The sequence below is a fragment of the Megalobrama amblycephala genome, linkage group LG24 (assembly GCF_018812025.1).
Source record: "Megalobrama amblycephala isolate DHTTF-2021 linkage group LG24, ASM1881202v1, whole genome shotgun sequence".
NCBI classification, from domain to species: domain Eukaryota; kingdom Metazoa; phylum Chordata; class Actinopteri; order Cypriniformes; family Xenocyprididae; genus Megalobrama; species Megalobrama amblycephala.
The window spans coordinates 35,048,124-35,065,468 of record NC_063067.1 but is presented as its reverse complement, the minus strand read 5'-3'; the positions used below and the strand labels follow the sequence as shown (position 1 = coordinate 35,065,468).

Sequence of the window (17,345 nt, the reverse complement as noted above, 5' to 3'; positions counted from 1 at the left end):
CTGTTAAATCTGTTCTACATGGTTACGCTATACAGTACCGTTCAGACATTTAGCGTCAGTACAATGTAGAAATTAATACTTTTATTCAGTATGTATTCAGTTAATATTTTATAGGCCTCATCTACCTTTATTTTGGGGGGATTATTTCATTGTGTAGTATATGTTGAGTGTCTACTGTAGATGGCTGTCTTACTGAGTCCAGGACACATTTTCTAAAATGGGACAAAAAGAAAGTATATTCAATATTCAACAGGCTCAGTCTTATTGTGTATCCTGTTATTAAGCACAGGAAATAGTTTCACCCAATTCAGACATCACGAAATTCATCCAATGGATTGTCAGCGATAGAATCAAATCATCCAGTTATGGTTGCAGGCAAGTATTCAAATAATGCATGCACATACACACATACAAACAGATAGACCTGCAGACGAAGACTGCACCGTAATCCCACCCAAGGGAAGATTAATTAGCAAATACTGAGTACACATGCACATGCCTACATCATTAATGATGAGTGTTGCACTGACTGTGTGCCTTAAATTAATGGATTGGTCTTTATTAAATGTCTGCCTTGAGCAGTGATGCTAAGCATATAAATTACAGAACAGATGTAATAGAGCCACCCAGTGTCTGTGCCTCTCAGGTAAGACAGAGCAGGGGTTTTACGAATGTGCATTGATTGAAAAATTGATGTGGACTGTGTGTTGAAGAGTTTTATGAAAGGCTGTAGAATGCCAACCAATCAAAAAATAACACCAGAAAATTGCAGTATTTTTCTTTTATTAGCTTAAAGTAATTACTCAGTGCCATATACTGTACACAAGGCAGCTTTGGCTTAGTGGGAAAGCAGAGGATGACAATCAAACGAGCGAAAACGGGCAGAAATATTTGCGCACTATCATGCCAAGATGCCTGAATCATCATGACCTATACAATCCAGTATGTATGTGCATTTAGGGATTAGTATTTGTTGTAACATTGTTTAGCAGTAAGCACTCTATACGTTTGTGCTGAACTGGTTTGGAGGGTGGTACTGTCTTCACATGCTTCTTAGTTAAAAATTGGACATGAACAAGCTCTCAAGTCGTATTTACCACTGGGCTCGGGGATAATTTTGATACCCAAGATCTATCTATCTAGATTAAATATTTGAATGCTACCTTGTAATGCAGCCTGAATCATAATTACGTGCCGTTCATTCATTGGCCAGAGGAGAACTGGGCCCTGACTGAGCATGGTTTCTCTCAAGGTTTTTCTCCATTCTGTCACCTGATGGAGTTTAGGTTCCTTGCTGTCACTTCTGGCTTGCTCAGTTGTTATACACTATTAGATGAGAACTGAACTGAGCTGAAGGTGACATCACTGTTTTCTCCAGAACTGCTTTATAGAAGAAATTAACCAATTCAACAACTGATCATCTCCACAACAGAACTGGCTTGAGCTGAAATGAACTTTTTGTTTGCATCACTGAATCATTTTCTTGTCATCACTGTAAAGCTGCTTTGAAACAATCTGTATTACTGTATAAAGTGTTCTAATGTAATCTAGTGTGTTGTGTGTGTTATGTAAAAAAAAAAAAAGCTCACCCTTCTATAGCTGCCAAGAAGCAGTAAGCCTCTTATTTAGAAGCGATTACAACAATATTTCCTGCATTGTGAGGATATTGTGAAGTCAGAGACTGAAATCCACCTGTATTTAATCTTTTGCTGAGCTGTAACGACAACCCTCATTTATTATTCAGCTGCACTAAGATTCATGATTTTCTTTTCTGCAGACATATCATGTCACGGTAAACTAATCTTATTTTACAGTAAGACGATCCATGAAGAACAGCCATGTTATGTATCACCTAGTGCATCGTGACCTCGCATAATGCCATTCGTTCATTAGGATGTAAATGTCAGTTCAAGCACTGCCTTTCCAGCCTGTTTGGCCTGTATTGCTAATATAAATACGCTTTTTCACTTTTTTATCTTTTCTCCACTGCCACAAAAACCTCTCTATCCTATTTGACATCGCCTGCAAAATTACTGTATAAATTACTGTATAATATGTATTAATGCAAAAAAAAAAATACTTTAATTATTAATAGTAGGCTATGGAAGCCCATTTCTGCCACATAAAAAACATACCTTGTTATGACATACTAAGTCATATTTATGAGATGAAAAGTCAAAATTGCGACATTTAAAAGTCAAAATTCTGACTTGAAAAGTCAAATTTATGAGTCAAAATATAATATTAAGTCATAAGAGATTAAAAAGCAAATTTTGATATACTAATTATTATGACATAAGTCATAATTTTGACATTTTATGTCACAATTATGACAAAAATTATAAGGAAACATTGAAACTATAAGATAAACAAAAATCAAAAGGATGACTTTCTATGTCATAATGACTTTTTATTTCATAATTTCAACTTCTCTTCTCATAATTATGACTTAGTATGTCATAATTTCGACTTCTCATATAACTTGGTATGTCAACTCTGACTTTTTATATCATAATTGATTTAGAAAAGTATGACTTTTTTTCTTATGTGGCAGAAATGGGCTTCATATATGTGATGTGATCTTCATATGGTGAAGTTTTACCTATCATATGTTATGAAAGCTGGATTCGAGCCATTTCCAAATCTGTTTTTACTTCTTTCATAGCTTGTCTGTAACAAAAGTTAATGTTATCTGAATTCGGCTGATCGCTGTGATTTTCAGAAAGGGAATTTTGAGAAAAACAGGTTTAAAAACATTAAAAATCTTACCGATTCCAAGCTTTTGTATGGTAATGTGTATATATATATTCCACTCTAAATTCTTATCTTTAGCTTTAACATTTTCATTTATGTTTTACCACTCAAATTACTGAAAGATATACTTGTAGATTTGCTAATCTAAAGGGATAATTCCAGACGCATCCTGTGACATTTCACATGACATTTCCAGCAGAAATCCTTATTTGAACATATCTTCAGAGCATGATGTTAAAGTGTCTTTATCAGTGTTTTCAGACATTGCATTATTATTATCTTTTTTTTTTTCTTTTTCTAAAAATGGCCTCTTGTCAGTCATTTCAGTTGGCAAGCTAAATGAACAACACTGTACAGCCAGTGACATCTAGTGGTACCAACATATAATACAATGAGCAGACGCATGCGAGTGCACTCCAAAGGGATTTTTGCTGTTTGTTCGATTTTATTTGTTTAAAATGAGCAAACAGAATTCTTGGGCATTTTGTGTTTTCATTATGTTCAATCACTTTGTGTAATCTTTAATTTTACAAATGTATTCATTTGTGTTTGGACTAGATGAATCTTTTTTTTTTTATTCCTATCATACCGGCACAGCTCTTATAGCCTCCATTACACACTCCTTCCATACTGGGTAGTTAAAAAGATGAAGGAATCAAACTAAATTTAAAACTTGAAATATTGTTTTTAGGTTTTTAAAATGGATTTTTATGCATTTGTTTTGGGAGTTTTGAAACAAAGAACTGATTGTGTCACTTTCAGATTTCTGGGTTACTAATCATCAACATTTGTGACAATACATGCAACTCTTTGCATAGAATGTGTGTGTGTGTGTGTGTGTGTGTGTGTGTGTGTGTGTGTGTGTGTGTGTGTGTGTGTGTGTGTGTGTGTGTGTGTGTGTGTGTGTGTGTGTGTGTGAACATACAAAAATAGAATGACAGGTTTTTGTTTTTTTTCGTATTTGGGTTGTTACTCAAAACTTTTATCGAAACTTCAGCATAAAAATATTACTTGACAAAGAAAGTACCAAAACTAATTTCATTGCAAGTGATTAGAAACACAGTGGTTAAAAAAAATCACAAATAAATACCAATGAAGACAAAAGCAGGCCCATTCACAAGACACCTTTCTTTCAGTCCTTGGGATAAAAAATACACACAAACCAACAGAAATTCAAATACAAACATCATGTTACTCTTTGCTGTTGCATTTAGTTTCATTGTGCAAATCTTCAATTTCTGTCATTCAGGGTTTGCCATCAGAGAATCGATGGAATCCATCAAAATCCATCACATCAGGGAAAGAAAAACATAATAATAATTGACTTTTGAGAGTTCTGATACAAAATGAGAAAATGAATCCTAACAAATGCATTTAATAATAAATAAAAACCTCAACATAAAGTATCATTGGTCAGGTGTCTTTAGTAGCACTTGATATACACAAATTAGGTTTAAGAAGTAGATTTTAGTTATATTAGTTATGCTTCTTATATTTGGATTTAAGCCACTTGGGGTACTTCAATGTTCAACCAGAAAAAAAAACAAAAAACAAAAAAAACTCTTGCTACATACAAAAAGAAATGCAGCATGCTGTTATTTTATGAAGAACCAAGAAACTGTCTTATAATGTTTGACAATATGTCATCCTATCAGTGCAAGAATAATTTTCAGTGTAATCTCGAAGCGAAGTGCTTTTCAGGAATATCCCGTCTAGGGGGTATTTCACAACATGGCATACAGTTGCAAAAAGTTCATTTTGTAAACCTGCTCCCTCTTCATCTCTCACTTGCATCTCTATGTGAACTCACACCTTGAAGCCTCTCTGTCCTGAGCTTCAGGATTTTGGCACATTTTAAAATCTTAAAAATATTCAGAATTTTATGAATACAAGAATCACAAGTCTTACATGCTTTTAGATGGTATCAGACTGTGGACTAGAACTGTGTAATATGGTGTTGCAGGACAAAACTTGGCTTAACGGCCACTACTGTAAATGGTTCGCATGTATTTTTCCATCGGTGAAGTGAGCTTTAAAGTGCAGTTTAGAGAGTTTGTGAGTATGGTATTTCAATGTATATCGTTTTTTTCTGCAATATCTATTTCTAACTGTGCTGAATTATGCAAAACTCTTTAAAGGCACAGTTTGTAACTAATTGTCAGTTTGAATACATTTGAATACAACATCTTTTATACATAGAATAACACTTTTAGTCATAATTTCTCCACAGTTACATTACTGTATTTCTCTCTTTCCGTTACATTTGTATTGAGTGCTCTTTTTATATATTGTTTATGGCTTTTTCCGTGCAAAAATGCTCAGATTTTTTCATTTAAATTATATAAATATTAGTTTGAATGCATAATCTATTCTCAAATTAAGATTATGTTTGCTTTTGATAGGTTCTGTTTATGTAACTCATACTGTATGCTCTGATTTCACCTCTGACCTTTGGTCTTTCATTGTGATATAGATGCTTTCAGTTCTTGGGAGTTTTAGGCTGGTGAGCAATGAGAGTATATGAGAATATATCACAGATGCATGTTGGGAACAATGTACAGCCGGAGGGACGGGGCACAGTGAACAGTGATGGTGTTGACCTTATACACACACACACACACACACACACACACACACACACACACACACACACACACACACACACATACACATACACATACACATACACATACACATATGCACAATTTGAGGTGAGGTGTCAGTGTATTTGAAGACTGAGGTCATAATTTGGCGTGCGGGTTGGAGATGATCTCGGGGGGGAGGTCTTTGATTGGCAGGTCTCTGTCTCCTCCCACATCTGTGCTCTCACAGCTGCTCTGAGGAGACTCAGGGGGCGGCTTGTAGAGCAGGGCAGCCAGCAAGAAGAAGAAAGTGCCTAAAACCTGTGACAAAGAGAGAACAATTAGACTGAATGATTTCTGAACAATCATGTGACACTGAAGACTGGAGTCATATATATATATATATGGTAGTTTACTGCATATATATTTTATAGAATTAAATTTTAAATTAAACATTTTTTTCTAGATCACTTCTAGGTCACAAATATGGTGACAAATCAAATATTAAGATATTATGGCATTAATGTTAATTTTTCAAATCAACCTTTTACTCAAATTGTTAAGCTGATAATATAATTTGTAACTATTCGAAAACATTTGTATTAAATTAGAAAAATGCAAAATGGAAGCATTTTCACTCGTGGTCTAAGACTAAATGGCCTCTGGTGGTACACTGACAAGACCAAGCCCTGGACCGCATGGTGGGGGAAAAAGAAAATGAAATAACGAGTTATGTGAAAATAATGAGATATTATGTTGAAATAACAAGATATGTGGAAATAATGAGATATTATGTTGAAATAACGAGATATGTGGAAATAATGAGATATTATTGAAATAACGAGATATGTGGAAATAATGAGATATTATGTTGAAATAACGAGATATGTGGAAATAATGAGATATTATTGAAATAACGAGTAATTATATTGAAGTAACGAGATAAGTTTTCTTTTTTCCCCCCACCATGTGATTCATGGCTTCCGTAACCAAGAGTTTTGTAAAAGCTAAAGTATAACGCATCAGTTGGGGACCAGCTAATGTGTCATTCTTTAGCTTTTACAAAACTTTTTATCCCGTCAATGTACCACCGGAGACCATTTAGTGCTGCCAAATAAATGGCCTGTGGTACACTGAAAAGTCCGTTTCAATAGTTTCATACAAGCGTATTTAATGTGGAATGACTCAGCACTGGTTTCTCAGGAACCTTTTCATAATTTCCACATATATTCAAGCGTGTTTTTCTCTACCTTGTAGATGATGCCCGCAATGAGCGAGTACTGGCTCATGGCTGAGTTGTGGTACAGGTAACAGGAGCCGTATTCCCCACACTGCTCCTCCCACAGCAGACAGGAGATGTCAATCACTGAGCCGAACGCTATGGGGCCTGGGATCCCACCGAGAGTCCTTACCACAATCCACTGGATTCCCAGTCCAAACGATCTCTGAGTGTCAGGAACACACCTGCAGGAGAACACAGTTACAGTAGGCTATAATGGCAAACATCTAGATTATAATGTACGCCATGAGAGATCCTAATTGGAATGAAAAACTAGCTTACTACTAACTAAAATATTTTCATGTAAAGTGAAAGAGTAGGCATTGTTGCACAATACATTTGAAACAGTAGTATTCTCAATTGTCACATGACCTCATCATGTTTATTTAGCATTTTATTTGATCAAAAATAAAGGAAAAACAGTAATATTGTGAAATTTTATTAAACTGTTTTCTATGTGAATATATTTTAAAATGTAATTTATGTCTGTGATGGCAAAGCTGAGCATCATTACTCCAGTCTTCAGTGTCACATGATCCTTCAGAAATCATTCTGATATGCTGATTTGCTGCTCAAGAAACATTTCTAAATATTATTAGAAATGTTGAAAACAGTTGTGCTGTACGGTTTCATATTAAACCGTGATTTTATATATATATATATATATATATAGAATAAACTTTCAGATTTTAGTTTTTCTAAGAAAGTGTTTGTTTGTTTATTTATCCATGTCTTTTTAGATAACTGGTATCAATCTCAGACAAAATAATTTGCCAGATCTATGGAAACCCTACTTAGAGGTTGTTCCACATTATTAAGCAAGTCTCAGTTCTCATGAAATATGGGGAGGAAGAAAGATCTTTCTGAAGATGAAAAGCATGAAATGGTGCAATGTTGTGCAAAAGGCATGAAAACAACTAATACTGTGTGAAACTGAATGGAGATTATCGAATTATCATAAGATTTGTGAGTGATTAGCAGAACTCATTTTAGCCACTCCGAACCAAAGCTCACAAAGAGAAACATTTACAGCGGGTGTAGAAATACATTTTCAAACAGTTTTATTGCTGTGGTGTTTTTTTGCAGCATGGGATAGTGCATAGTGCATTGTATTTCAGAAGGCACTATCCTCCTTTTTATACCATAGCTGAAAATGGCCAGTTATGAACTCCACATATCTTGCAAAAGTCATTTTAATACCCTCCATCTCACTTCCCAATATTCCAGCCCAAATCATCACCCGTCATCTCCTTGCTGACGTCACAGTCTTGTTGGAACGTGGTGGCCATTCACCAACCATCCAGAAATCCATCCATTTAGACCATCCATTGTAGTACGGCATTAGTCAGTGAATAAAAATATTTAAAAATGAGTCTTCCTGTATTTCTACACCCACTGTAGATGTTTCTCTTTGTGAGCTTTGGTTTGGAGGGCCTGAAATGCATCTTTACACACAACTGCCAGCCTGCATGGAGAGCTTCTTGAGACTCCAGAGACACCAGCAGCTTCAAATACCTGTTTGCTGCTCAACACTGGCTTTTTTATAGCTGCCCTTTTAATACAATACATTTTTGAGAGGAACTTTCATTAATAAGTCTTTATCTGACCGAGTTCTGCTGTGCTCTAAATCACTCACAAATCTTATGATAATTCGATAATCTCGATAATTCAGTTTCACACAATATTAGTTGTTTTCGTGCCTTTTGCACAACATTGCACCATTTCATGCTTTTCACCTTCAGAAAGATCTTTCTTCCTCCCATATTGCATGAGAACTGTGACTTGCTTAATAATGTGGAACAACCTCTAAGTAGGGTTTCCATAGACCTGGCAAATTATTTTGTCTGAGATTGATACCAGTTATCTAAAAAGACATGGATAAATAAACATTTTTAAACAAATTTTAAACAAATTTTCTTAGAAAAACTAAAATCTGAATGTTTATTGTACTGAATTTTTACTGATATGTCACTTGCATAATAATTTGAAACACAGTGTATATACACATACAGTATGTTCTTCAGGATTCTTTGATGAATAAAAAGTTCAAAATAACTGCATTTATTTGAAATAGGAATATTTGTAACATTCAAAGCATCCTTGCTGAATAAAAGTATTTCTTACAAAAAATCTGTCTGAACAGTGGTGTATATATAGTGGTCATACCTGAGTGTGGCAGTAAGTGCAGGGATGCTGCAGAGGAAAGTGAAGAAGATGATGACGAAGAGGAAGATGAGGAAGGCTGGCATGTGATTGCAGGATGACACACACCTCCCCTCTTCAGCAAAACCTTGTTCTCCCCATGATATATTCCCTACCACACAGCTGCAGCTGGAGAACACCTATAAATGGGGAAACACACACACACACCAACAGGGAGAAATTCATAATCAAGAACAAGACTCGTTTTTATTCACATTTTTAATCTGAGATCCACTTATCTGTAAACTCCAAGTATACTTTTTTTTTCTTCTAGTTATTGTAACAAATTTTTACCTAAGATTAAAAAACACTTTTGCAGCCAAGTTTTAATACTTCAGATTAGTATCATTTTAGTAAACGAGTTTTTTAGTAGTACAAGCTCAATACAATGACCTGACAAAACGTATGCAGTTACGTGGAGTTAATTGACTGATCGTGTTGTTAAATGCATGTACGTGACACAGAAAGAGTGAGAACGTGAGGTTTGTGTACCTTTCTGCCTCTGGCGCTGTACGTGTGGTTGAGGGAGCTGCAGCCGGCGTGGCAGGGAGAGAAATACATCACTCCATCCGCACCGCACACGGGGTTAAACAACTGCTCAACACAGTGACATCCAATGTTACAGCTTACGGTCAGATTGCCCAGATCTGAGGAGCTGAAGGGAGAGAGACAGTTTTTAGTTTTACATTTTGTTTAATCTCAACCAGTCAATAAAACACAGTCAGTCAATCCCCTTGTTCCTGCTCGGGATAACCCTTGATTTGAAAAGATTAATAGCTCCAGGCAGGGCTGCATGATAATAGTTAACAATTATGACAATTATGATTATTTTGCTAAAAATTATAATCATTTTAGATTTTTTTTCTACCTCATCTAGTTTCCTAAAGTATTATATTTGTCATATAAATTAACACTCTTTACTGTACATTATGAAAAGTGATACAACAAGAATCTTCTCTAAAAAGCTAATCCAGTGAAATTCCTAATACTAACTACAACAATTCCATAGTTTTTCTATTAAAATAACAAAAAACGATTTTGTACTGGGGCATATGCATGTATTCAGCAACCATAATCGCAAACAGTATAGCCGAGATTCATGTTCAGTCACAGCAAACAGTGAAAATGACCACGTAACGACCATGTACGTTTACATGTATATAGACCATGACTGCCTGTATTACACTAGTTCATTTGAGCAAAATATTGACTCTTTTATTTAGCAGGAGGGACTTAAGCTGCCATAATGCACTTTCTCCCATTCATAGTAATATGAGTGCAAAGTCTTGGTATATTTAAGGTCTTTAAGCTTTGTTGCCAATGCAAAATAACGCAAATGTCAAATGAAAAGTTTTCCGGATAAATAACCAGTGGGCAAATATCACAGACGATTACGTTTATACTTAATTTAGAGAAGCAGAAATCGTGATCATGATTAAGATATGATTTATCATGCAGCCCTTCCTATAGGTCAATAAAAAGTTAACTAATTTTAATTCACTGTTTAGTCATTATTAATATAATACAGACAGAATTCTTTTTGTTTTTTCTTTTCTAAGTCTTTTAAATATTTTTTTATTGTATTATTAATTATTATGTCCATCCCTTGATCTTTATTGATAAAACATGCACTGAATAAATCACGACAAAACCTCCAGACCTCCTGTCTCTGTAGCATTTCCCGGTATTGAGGGAGAAAAAAACCCATAGATGCTTATTAAAAAACAGAAAAGAAAAAAGATTTACATCAGTCAATTAACTTATTTCCCCCTCTTCACTTTATAGGACAGTAGATCACAGACAGGAAAGCAGGATTAAGGAGGAACGGGACAGGGCGCAGTTTTACATTAAATAATAAATGTGCTGAATAAGCATGAAGTAGTTCATTTTGTTGAAGCATTTATTTTAAATCAGCAATCTCACACTGATGAGGTATGGTTTTGACCTCTTGCTGTAATAAATACAAATATTGAGGGTCTTTATCGCAGTTTATATTGTTTGCAGTTCTGTAATGAGTTCAGTACCTGCTGTTGTGGATGTCCGTCTGCCGGTAGGGGGCGCTGTAGTGGTTGTGTGTGAAGTTGCTGTAGTATGGGGCAGTTACTCCTGCCATGGGCACATTAGGACAGTGTACCAAAAATATGAAGATAGCCATCAGGCTGACCACTGCACACAACATGCAAAAACGGATGATCCCTCGGCAACGAAGGTTCAGCTTCTTTACAATGAAGCCGCCCAGGAAGGTGCCACCTCCACCAGCCGGTACCACCATATACCCTGGAACGGGAAGACGGAGATAAAAACGGTTCAAAGTATGTAGCTGTTTGTTAAACTGTATAAGAGTAATTTGAGCAAAAGGGTATGGCATTGAGTTTGATCTTTACCAAACCAGGTTGCTGCTTCTGAAGCACTCAGACTAAACTGAGACTCCAGAAATTTGGGGCCAAACGTGGACATCCCAGCTATGAGCGTGGCCTCTGTGGCACCAGCAAGACACAGAAAGATGAAGGTAGGGTTCTTTAAAAGAAACAGCATTGACCTGTAGAAAAAAAGAGATGAAAATGACTACATTTATAGATGGATTTTATAAGTAGAGCAAGGGGGAATGGAATAGAAATATGACACAAGTGGACTTCAGTGAGATGAGTGTCGTCTGCATAATACTGAAAAGAGATACTCTGTTACTTAAAAATAGACCCTAAAGCAGGGGTTACTCAAGTTCAAGTTTCACAAGTAATTTCAGGTCTGGCCGATGAGACGGTTTGTCATTAAGACGAAAATATTGCACCTTTTTATACTTCATTGCACCTTTTTAACAATTTTTATACCTTTTAATTTGGTCAGAATCTAAAAATCACAGTCTCATGAATTCTTTAATTATAACCAACGTTGTAAACATGATAAATAAGATATTCTCCGTGAGCTCAATGATGTGACGACAGATCTGTAATGGGAGCGTTCTCTGCTTGCTTTCTGTTTATAACACATTGACATTAAGAATAAAAGTTTTGTTTTTCATGCTGCTAAGAGGATCACGTCAGTATTCAACTTATGAAGAAAGTGTAAAACTCTCGCAGTTCACAAAGCTTATGCTACGTCCTACACCTTCCCTATTCAGCTCACGGAAAAAGTGTAACCGAAGTGATGCCGGTTTACACTTTCTTCATAATGTGAATACAGAAGGCGGTCTGGCGGAAGCTAGATATTTTACTTCATAACTTGTTAAATATGGATATTTTTTCATCACTTTCATCACACATCACTTCGCGGAGCCGTGTGGAGTGTGTTTATGATGGATGGATGTGGATGGAGACACTTTCTTCAGCTCATATTGTGACTCCTGTTCACTGCCATTATAAAGCTCGGATGCGTCACGATATTTATTAGTATTTCTCAGATTATGTTCATCAGAAAGGAGAAAGGTCATTTTAATTTCAAGTGAACTAATCCTTTAAAGGTGCCCTAGATTGTTTTTTTACAAGATGTAATATAAGTCTAAGGTGTCCCCTGAATGTGTCTGTGAAGTTTCAGCTCAAAATACCCCATAGATTTTTTTTAATTAATTTTTTTAACTGCCTATTTTGGGGCATCATTAACTATGCACTGATTTTTTCAGCGCGCCGCCCCTTTAAGAGATGCGCTTCCTCTGCCCCACGAGCTCTCGACTATAATACAGTGCATTTACAAAGTTCACACAGCTAATATAACCCTCAAATGGATCTTTACAAGATGTTCATCATGCATGCTGTATGCATGCTTCAAATTATGTGAGTAAAGTATTTATTTAGATGGTTACGTTTGATTCTGTGTGAGTTTGAGGCTATGCTCTGTGGCTAAAGCTAACATTACACACTGTTGGAGAGATTTATAAAGAATGAAGTTGTGTTTATGAATTATACAGACTGCAATTAAAAATGAAAATAGCAACGACTCTCGTCTCCGTGAATACAGTAAGAAACGATGGTAACTTTAACCACATTTAACAGTACATTAGCAACATGCTAACGAAACATTTAGAAAGACAATTTACAAATATCACTAAAAATATCATGATATCATGGATCATGTCAGTTATTATTGCTCCATCTGCCATTTTCGCTATTGTTCTTGCTTGCTTACCTAGTCTGTGCACAGATCCAGCCGTTAATACTGCCTTTCCTTGTCTAATGCGTCGAATGGGCTGGCATTATGCAAATATTGGGGTCATACATATTAATGGTCCCGACTGTTACGTAACAGTCAGTGTTATGTTGAGATCCGAGTGTTTTCCGGAAGTCTTTTAAACAAATGAGATTTACATAAGGAGGAGGAAACAATGGGGTTTGAAACTCAATGTATGTCTTTTCCATGTACTGAACTCTTGTTATTCAACTATGCCAAGATAAATTCAAATTCTGATTCTAGGGCACCTTTAAATGTCCCAATATGCATGTTCAGTTGACATCTTTTGGCCAACTATTACATCATTTCAGTTCTATGGATGGCCATTTATGGATAACATACAGCAGCATCAATTGACAGCACTGACTTGCGCTTTTTTCTTTTGTTTCTTTTGAAAGACCCAACGGTGAAATGCAGCAACTGCCTTTCATGGCCTTTGAAAACTGTATAGAGGACAAGAAAACAACTGAAGGAGGTTTAATGATATCTGGAGGAAACTTGTGGCCAAATAAAATCTAGCAAACCAAATGAAAAACGACAACCCAATAACTTGTATGTGGCAGTTTGTTGGATCTGTAAGAGTAAAGTGTCAGTGAAAAGTGCTAATTTGAAAAAGTGCTAATCCTCAATCTTAGGAAAATTATCTAGGGACCCATCAACCATCTGAATTCGCTGAACTCTGCAAACTAGGAAACTACAGCCTCAGCTCCTTCCCATCAACCAAGTTTCTAAATATAAACACGGCAGTATGTGCATGTGAAATTTGGTATGGCTCTCAATACGATTAAAAAACTAGCAGGGGACACCACTTTTTAGCTCACTTCCTCTCTCCGGTCATGTGTTCATACCTGGGCATGTCCTTTACTGTTTTTCCAAACTGAGGATCAGATGCAGTGACCTGACTGCCATCCTTCAGCTGGTGGGCCTCTGAGACTCGCATGGCCACATATCGCTGAGAGCCTGCAAGATAAAGAGCGTGATTCACACCAACACTGCACTGCACTGCAGTCACTTGACTTATTTTGAAGTGCGCTGGTGGGCAGTACCCGGTAGCTGCCGTGGATAACCCAGTATCGGCAGAGCGATGACCAGAGCTGCCGCCCCTCCTGCCAGGAAACCAATCCACCAAGCTCCCACCCACAGTGGGTTCTCCGGAGTCAGCTTTGTCCTGAGGGAGAGAGAGAGAATTTATCATTGGAACGTTTTAGTGCTAATGAAACTATGGAAAAAATAGTAGTTTTTAAATCAAAATATCCATTTTTGTTATTTTTATGTGACATTTCAGTTTGTATTCTGCATCATGGAAGTCATACGGTGGTCCAAATTGATCCTAGTCTAATTTCAATTTAACCCTCACTAAACTTTTTTTTTGTTGCTCGCCTTCACCTTGTCTCCTATATAATCTCGCATCTTAACAACAAATTAGGGCTACGCAAAATTGGTACCATATCAGTTGATAGTAGATTGTAGCTCAATATTGAATATATATTTACTTGTTCAAGTTCATTTTTTGCTTATTTTTACATTTAGATTACCTCTACAATCATCTACAGTAACACTCACTTAAAGTTCCCCTTTAAAAACACAAATAATTTACTAATACTGCTATTTTTTTCATACACTACACTTAGATTATAAATATATAAAGATTTATAAAGATTATAAATTTGCACAGCCTAAATTCACTAAAAATGACTGGTTTTAGTTTTCAGACATTTATTTAGTCAAAATAATATACATTTTTAATGTTGAACAGTTATCAGCCATGGCATGAAAATAATTAACAGCCTTTTAGTTTTGGCCAAAAATATAATGTAGGTGCATCGCTAAATCAAACTGAAGATAAATATATATCACAGTTTTATTTATTTTATGAGGAGGAGTAAATTATGAATTTCTCTTCTGGGTGAACTACTACTTAGCCACTTACGTTTGGTCGATCTCTGTGTAAATGTTGAGGAAGAATCCACCCAGCAAGTAACCGGCCGCAGGTCCTACAATGGCAGCTGTGTAGAAGATCCCTGAGAAAACACAAGAAGCACATCAAGTCTCTGTGGCTGTCTGCACTACCCTCTGAGTCACATAAAAGCTGATTTGTGTTCACACTAATTCATGTTTTGTGTTCTTAACCGAGAGGTGCAGTAAGATGCAGTTTGAATTTAAAGTGCCTGTCTGGAGTGGGGGCAAGCTGGGTAGTGATTGTCCTCAATGGCCTTTGATAACTGGACGGTGGAGAGAAAAACAATGGAAGGAGGTTTTATTGATGTCTGAGGTGGAAACTAGTGGCGCTCCCTGATAACGACAAAAGAAACATAACTAGGTGTGTCAAAGCCTGAGTGGGACAAAATTACAGGGTTCAGTGAGGGCAAATATCAATTCTTGAGTGCTTTCCGTGTAAATTATGAGACAAATGTTGTTGTATTTTTTTAAATTATTATTATTTTATTTTTGAGAATATCAATCTGAGTGCTTGAATACTTTTAAGATCTCATTGACAAACACACCCTCTGATAAAATCATGTCCAATCAATGAATAGGCATGCACCAATATTAGGGCCCTATAAAATCCATTTTATATTTGACCAAATTCTGTTATTTCTTCCCAAATTCTGTTTTCTATTTTAGTTTTTCTGAATTTTGTTTTATTTATTTTCTTCTAGATTCTGTTTCATGCTTCCGTTTTCATAAAAAAGCATGTCTAATCAATTAAATTAATAAAACTTTAATTAATAATTTATTACAATTTTAAAAACAATAGTGCCCTATGAAATCTGTTTTACAGTATTTGTCCCAAACTAAATTTTTCTTAATTAATTCGGTTTTATGATTTAATATAAATTATCATCAAAATTATAATCAAATTAATTCATAAAACTTTAGCAACTTAATTTTTAAAACTGTCATCAAATGAAAATACAACATTTCAGTTACAACTAAACATTTCATATGAAGTGCTGCACAACAGAGGTTTACTGTAATTTTGTAAAATCTCTTGATTGTGGGACATTCCATAACAATGTTTTAATAAATTGTTTTCTTCTTATTATTACTTTGAGAAGTATATTTTACTATATGATAGTAATATATTTGTGCATAATTTCTGTATAGGGTTCCTTTTTGATTAATTGTACAGATCTTCTTTTGATTCATTAATCCAGATTTTCCCAAATTCCATTTTAATCATATCGATCATCTTTAAATCATAGGGCCCTAGAGTGATAAAATGCTGTATTATTCTGTCTACATTAATGAAATATCAAATACCGAAAATTACAATTTGTTTTTAATGAAAAAAAATTTAGGCATCACAACATTAGAATGTACAGTATGAAAAATGTATATTCCTTTGGAGATTTGCTCAAGATTACAGATTTAACAGTTTTGTTAAATTATTAGTGTTTTAATAATTTGCTAGAAGTGAAGGTTAGATGACAGAAAATGTAATCTAAATGTGAAAACATTGGAAATGGGCAAACAGAATAAAATATTTAATATCCGCCTGTATACAGTATATGTTTTTCATGACGTCATCACACTCACCAATATATACAGGAGCGTAGTTTGACTTGACGTTCTCATCTAGGTAGGTGACCCCGAGCGTGTACAAAGGGGTCGCCCCGACCCCATGAAGAAACTGGCCCAGCATAAAGACATAACGATACGCTGACAGCCCACCTTCCTCACCGACACATGTCTCTGTGTGATTGGCCGAGCACAATCCCATGCGCTCAGGTACTCTCACCTCATAGGGAGGTGTGGTGAAATGGGGCAGGGCAAAGACCAGAGACCCCAGTGCCATGATGAGCACACCCCAGCCCAGCCATCGAGGCTTATGACCCGTACCACCAAAGTAGCTCACGAAGGTCAGGCACACACAAGCAGCAATGTCGTAGGAGCTCGCGATGAGTCCCGCCTGCAATGGCAAAACAAATAACATATAAGCAATATGGCACCAATATTTTATGCCAAACTAACTTTACATTTACACAGTGCACAGCATAAATGAGTGCACCCCCTCTAGACAAATACAAAAGATGTATTTTCTTTATGATCACTAATACAATTCATGGAAGGATGGCAAAACTAAAATGCATTAAACATATACATAATAAAAACTGAGAAATATATGTCATTAATAGCCATAAAATAAGTACATTAGCCAATTTTGTTCAAATTAAGGATTGCAGAAATGAGTACACCCTAGATTTAATTCAACAAATGTATAATATTCTAGCACTTAGTTTGCACTCCATAATTTTGAATATACTGCTCTGACCCTTCTCGGCACGGAGTGAACAAGTTCATGACAAATTGTCACATCTGTCCTGTTTAACTCCTGGATGATGAGCTCCTTAAATGCCCTGATC

The 17,345-nt window shown here is 35.8% G+C and overlaps 1 protein-coding gene across 4 annotated transcripts in view; it reads right to left on the bottom strand.

The window, feature by feature from the left end:
- Positions 1–3,179: 3,179 nt before the first annotated feature.
- Positions 3,180–17,345, bottom strand: part of slco4a1 (solute carrier organic anion transporter family, member 4A1) — a 49,712-nt gene continuing 35,546 nt past the window's right edge. For 3 of the 4 annotated variants that reach the window (XM_048177818.1, XM_048177821.1, XM_048177820.1), the window contains 10 exons: positions 16,519–16,891; positions 14,909–14,999; positions 14,025–14,146; positions 13,827–13,938; positions 11,202–11,356; positions 10,842–11,094; positions 9,310–9,472; positions 8,782–8,957; positions 6,587–6,800; positions 3,180–5,657 (listed from right to left, as the gene is read on the bottom strand). In XM_048177818.1, the coding sequence (XP_048033775.1) occupies positions 5,496–5,657; positions 6,587–6,800; positions 8,782–8,957; positions 9,310–9,472; positions 10,842–11,094; positions 11,202–11,356; positions 13,827–13,938; positions 14,025–14,146; positions 14,909–14,999; positions 16,519–16,891 (1,821 nt within the window). In that variant the 3' untranslated portion in view covers positions 3,180–5,495. The remainder of the gene's footprint in view (positions 5,658–6,586; positions 6,801–8,781; positions 8,958–9,309; positions 9,473–10,841; positions 11,095–11,201; positions 11,357–13,826; positions 13,939–14,024; positions 14,147–14,908; positions 15,000–16,518; positions 16,892–17,345) is intronic. The other variant, XM_048177819.1, reaches the window with a different exon arrangement.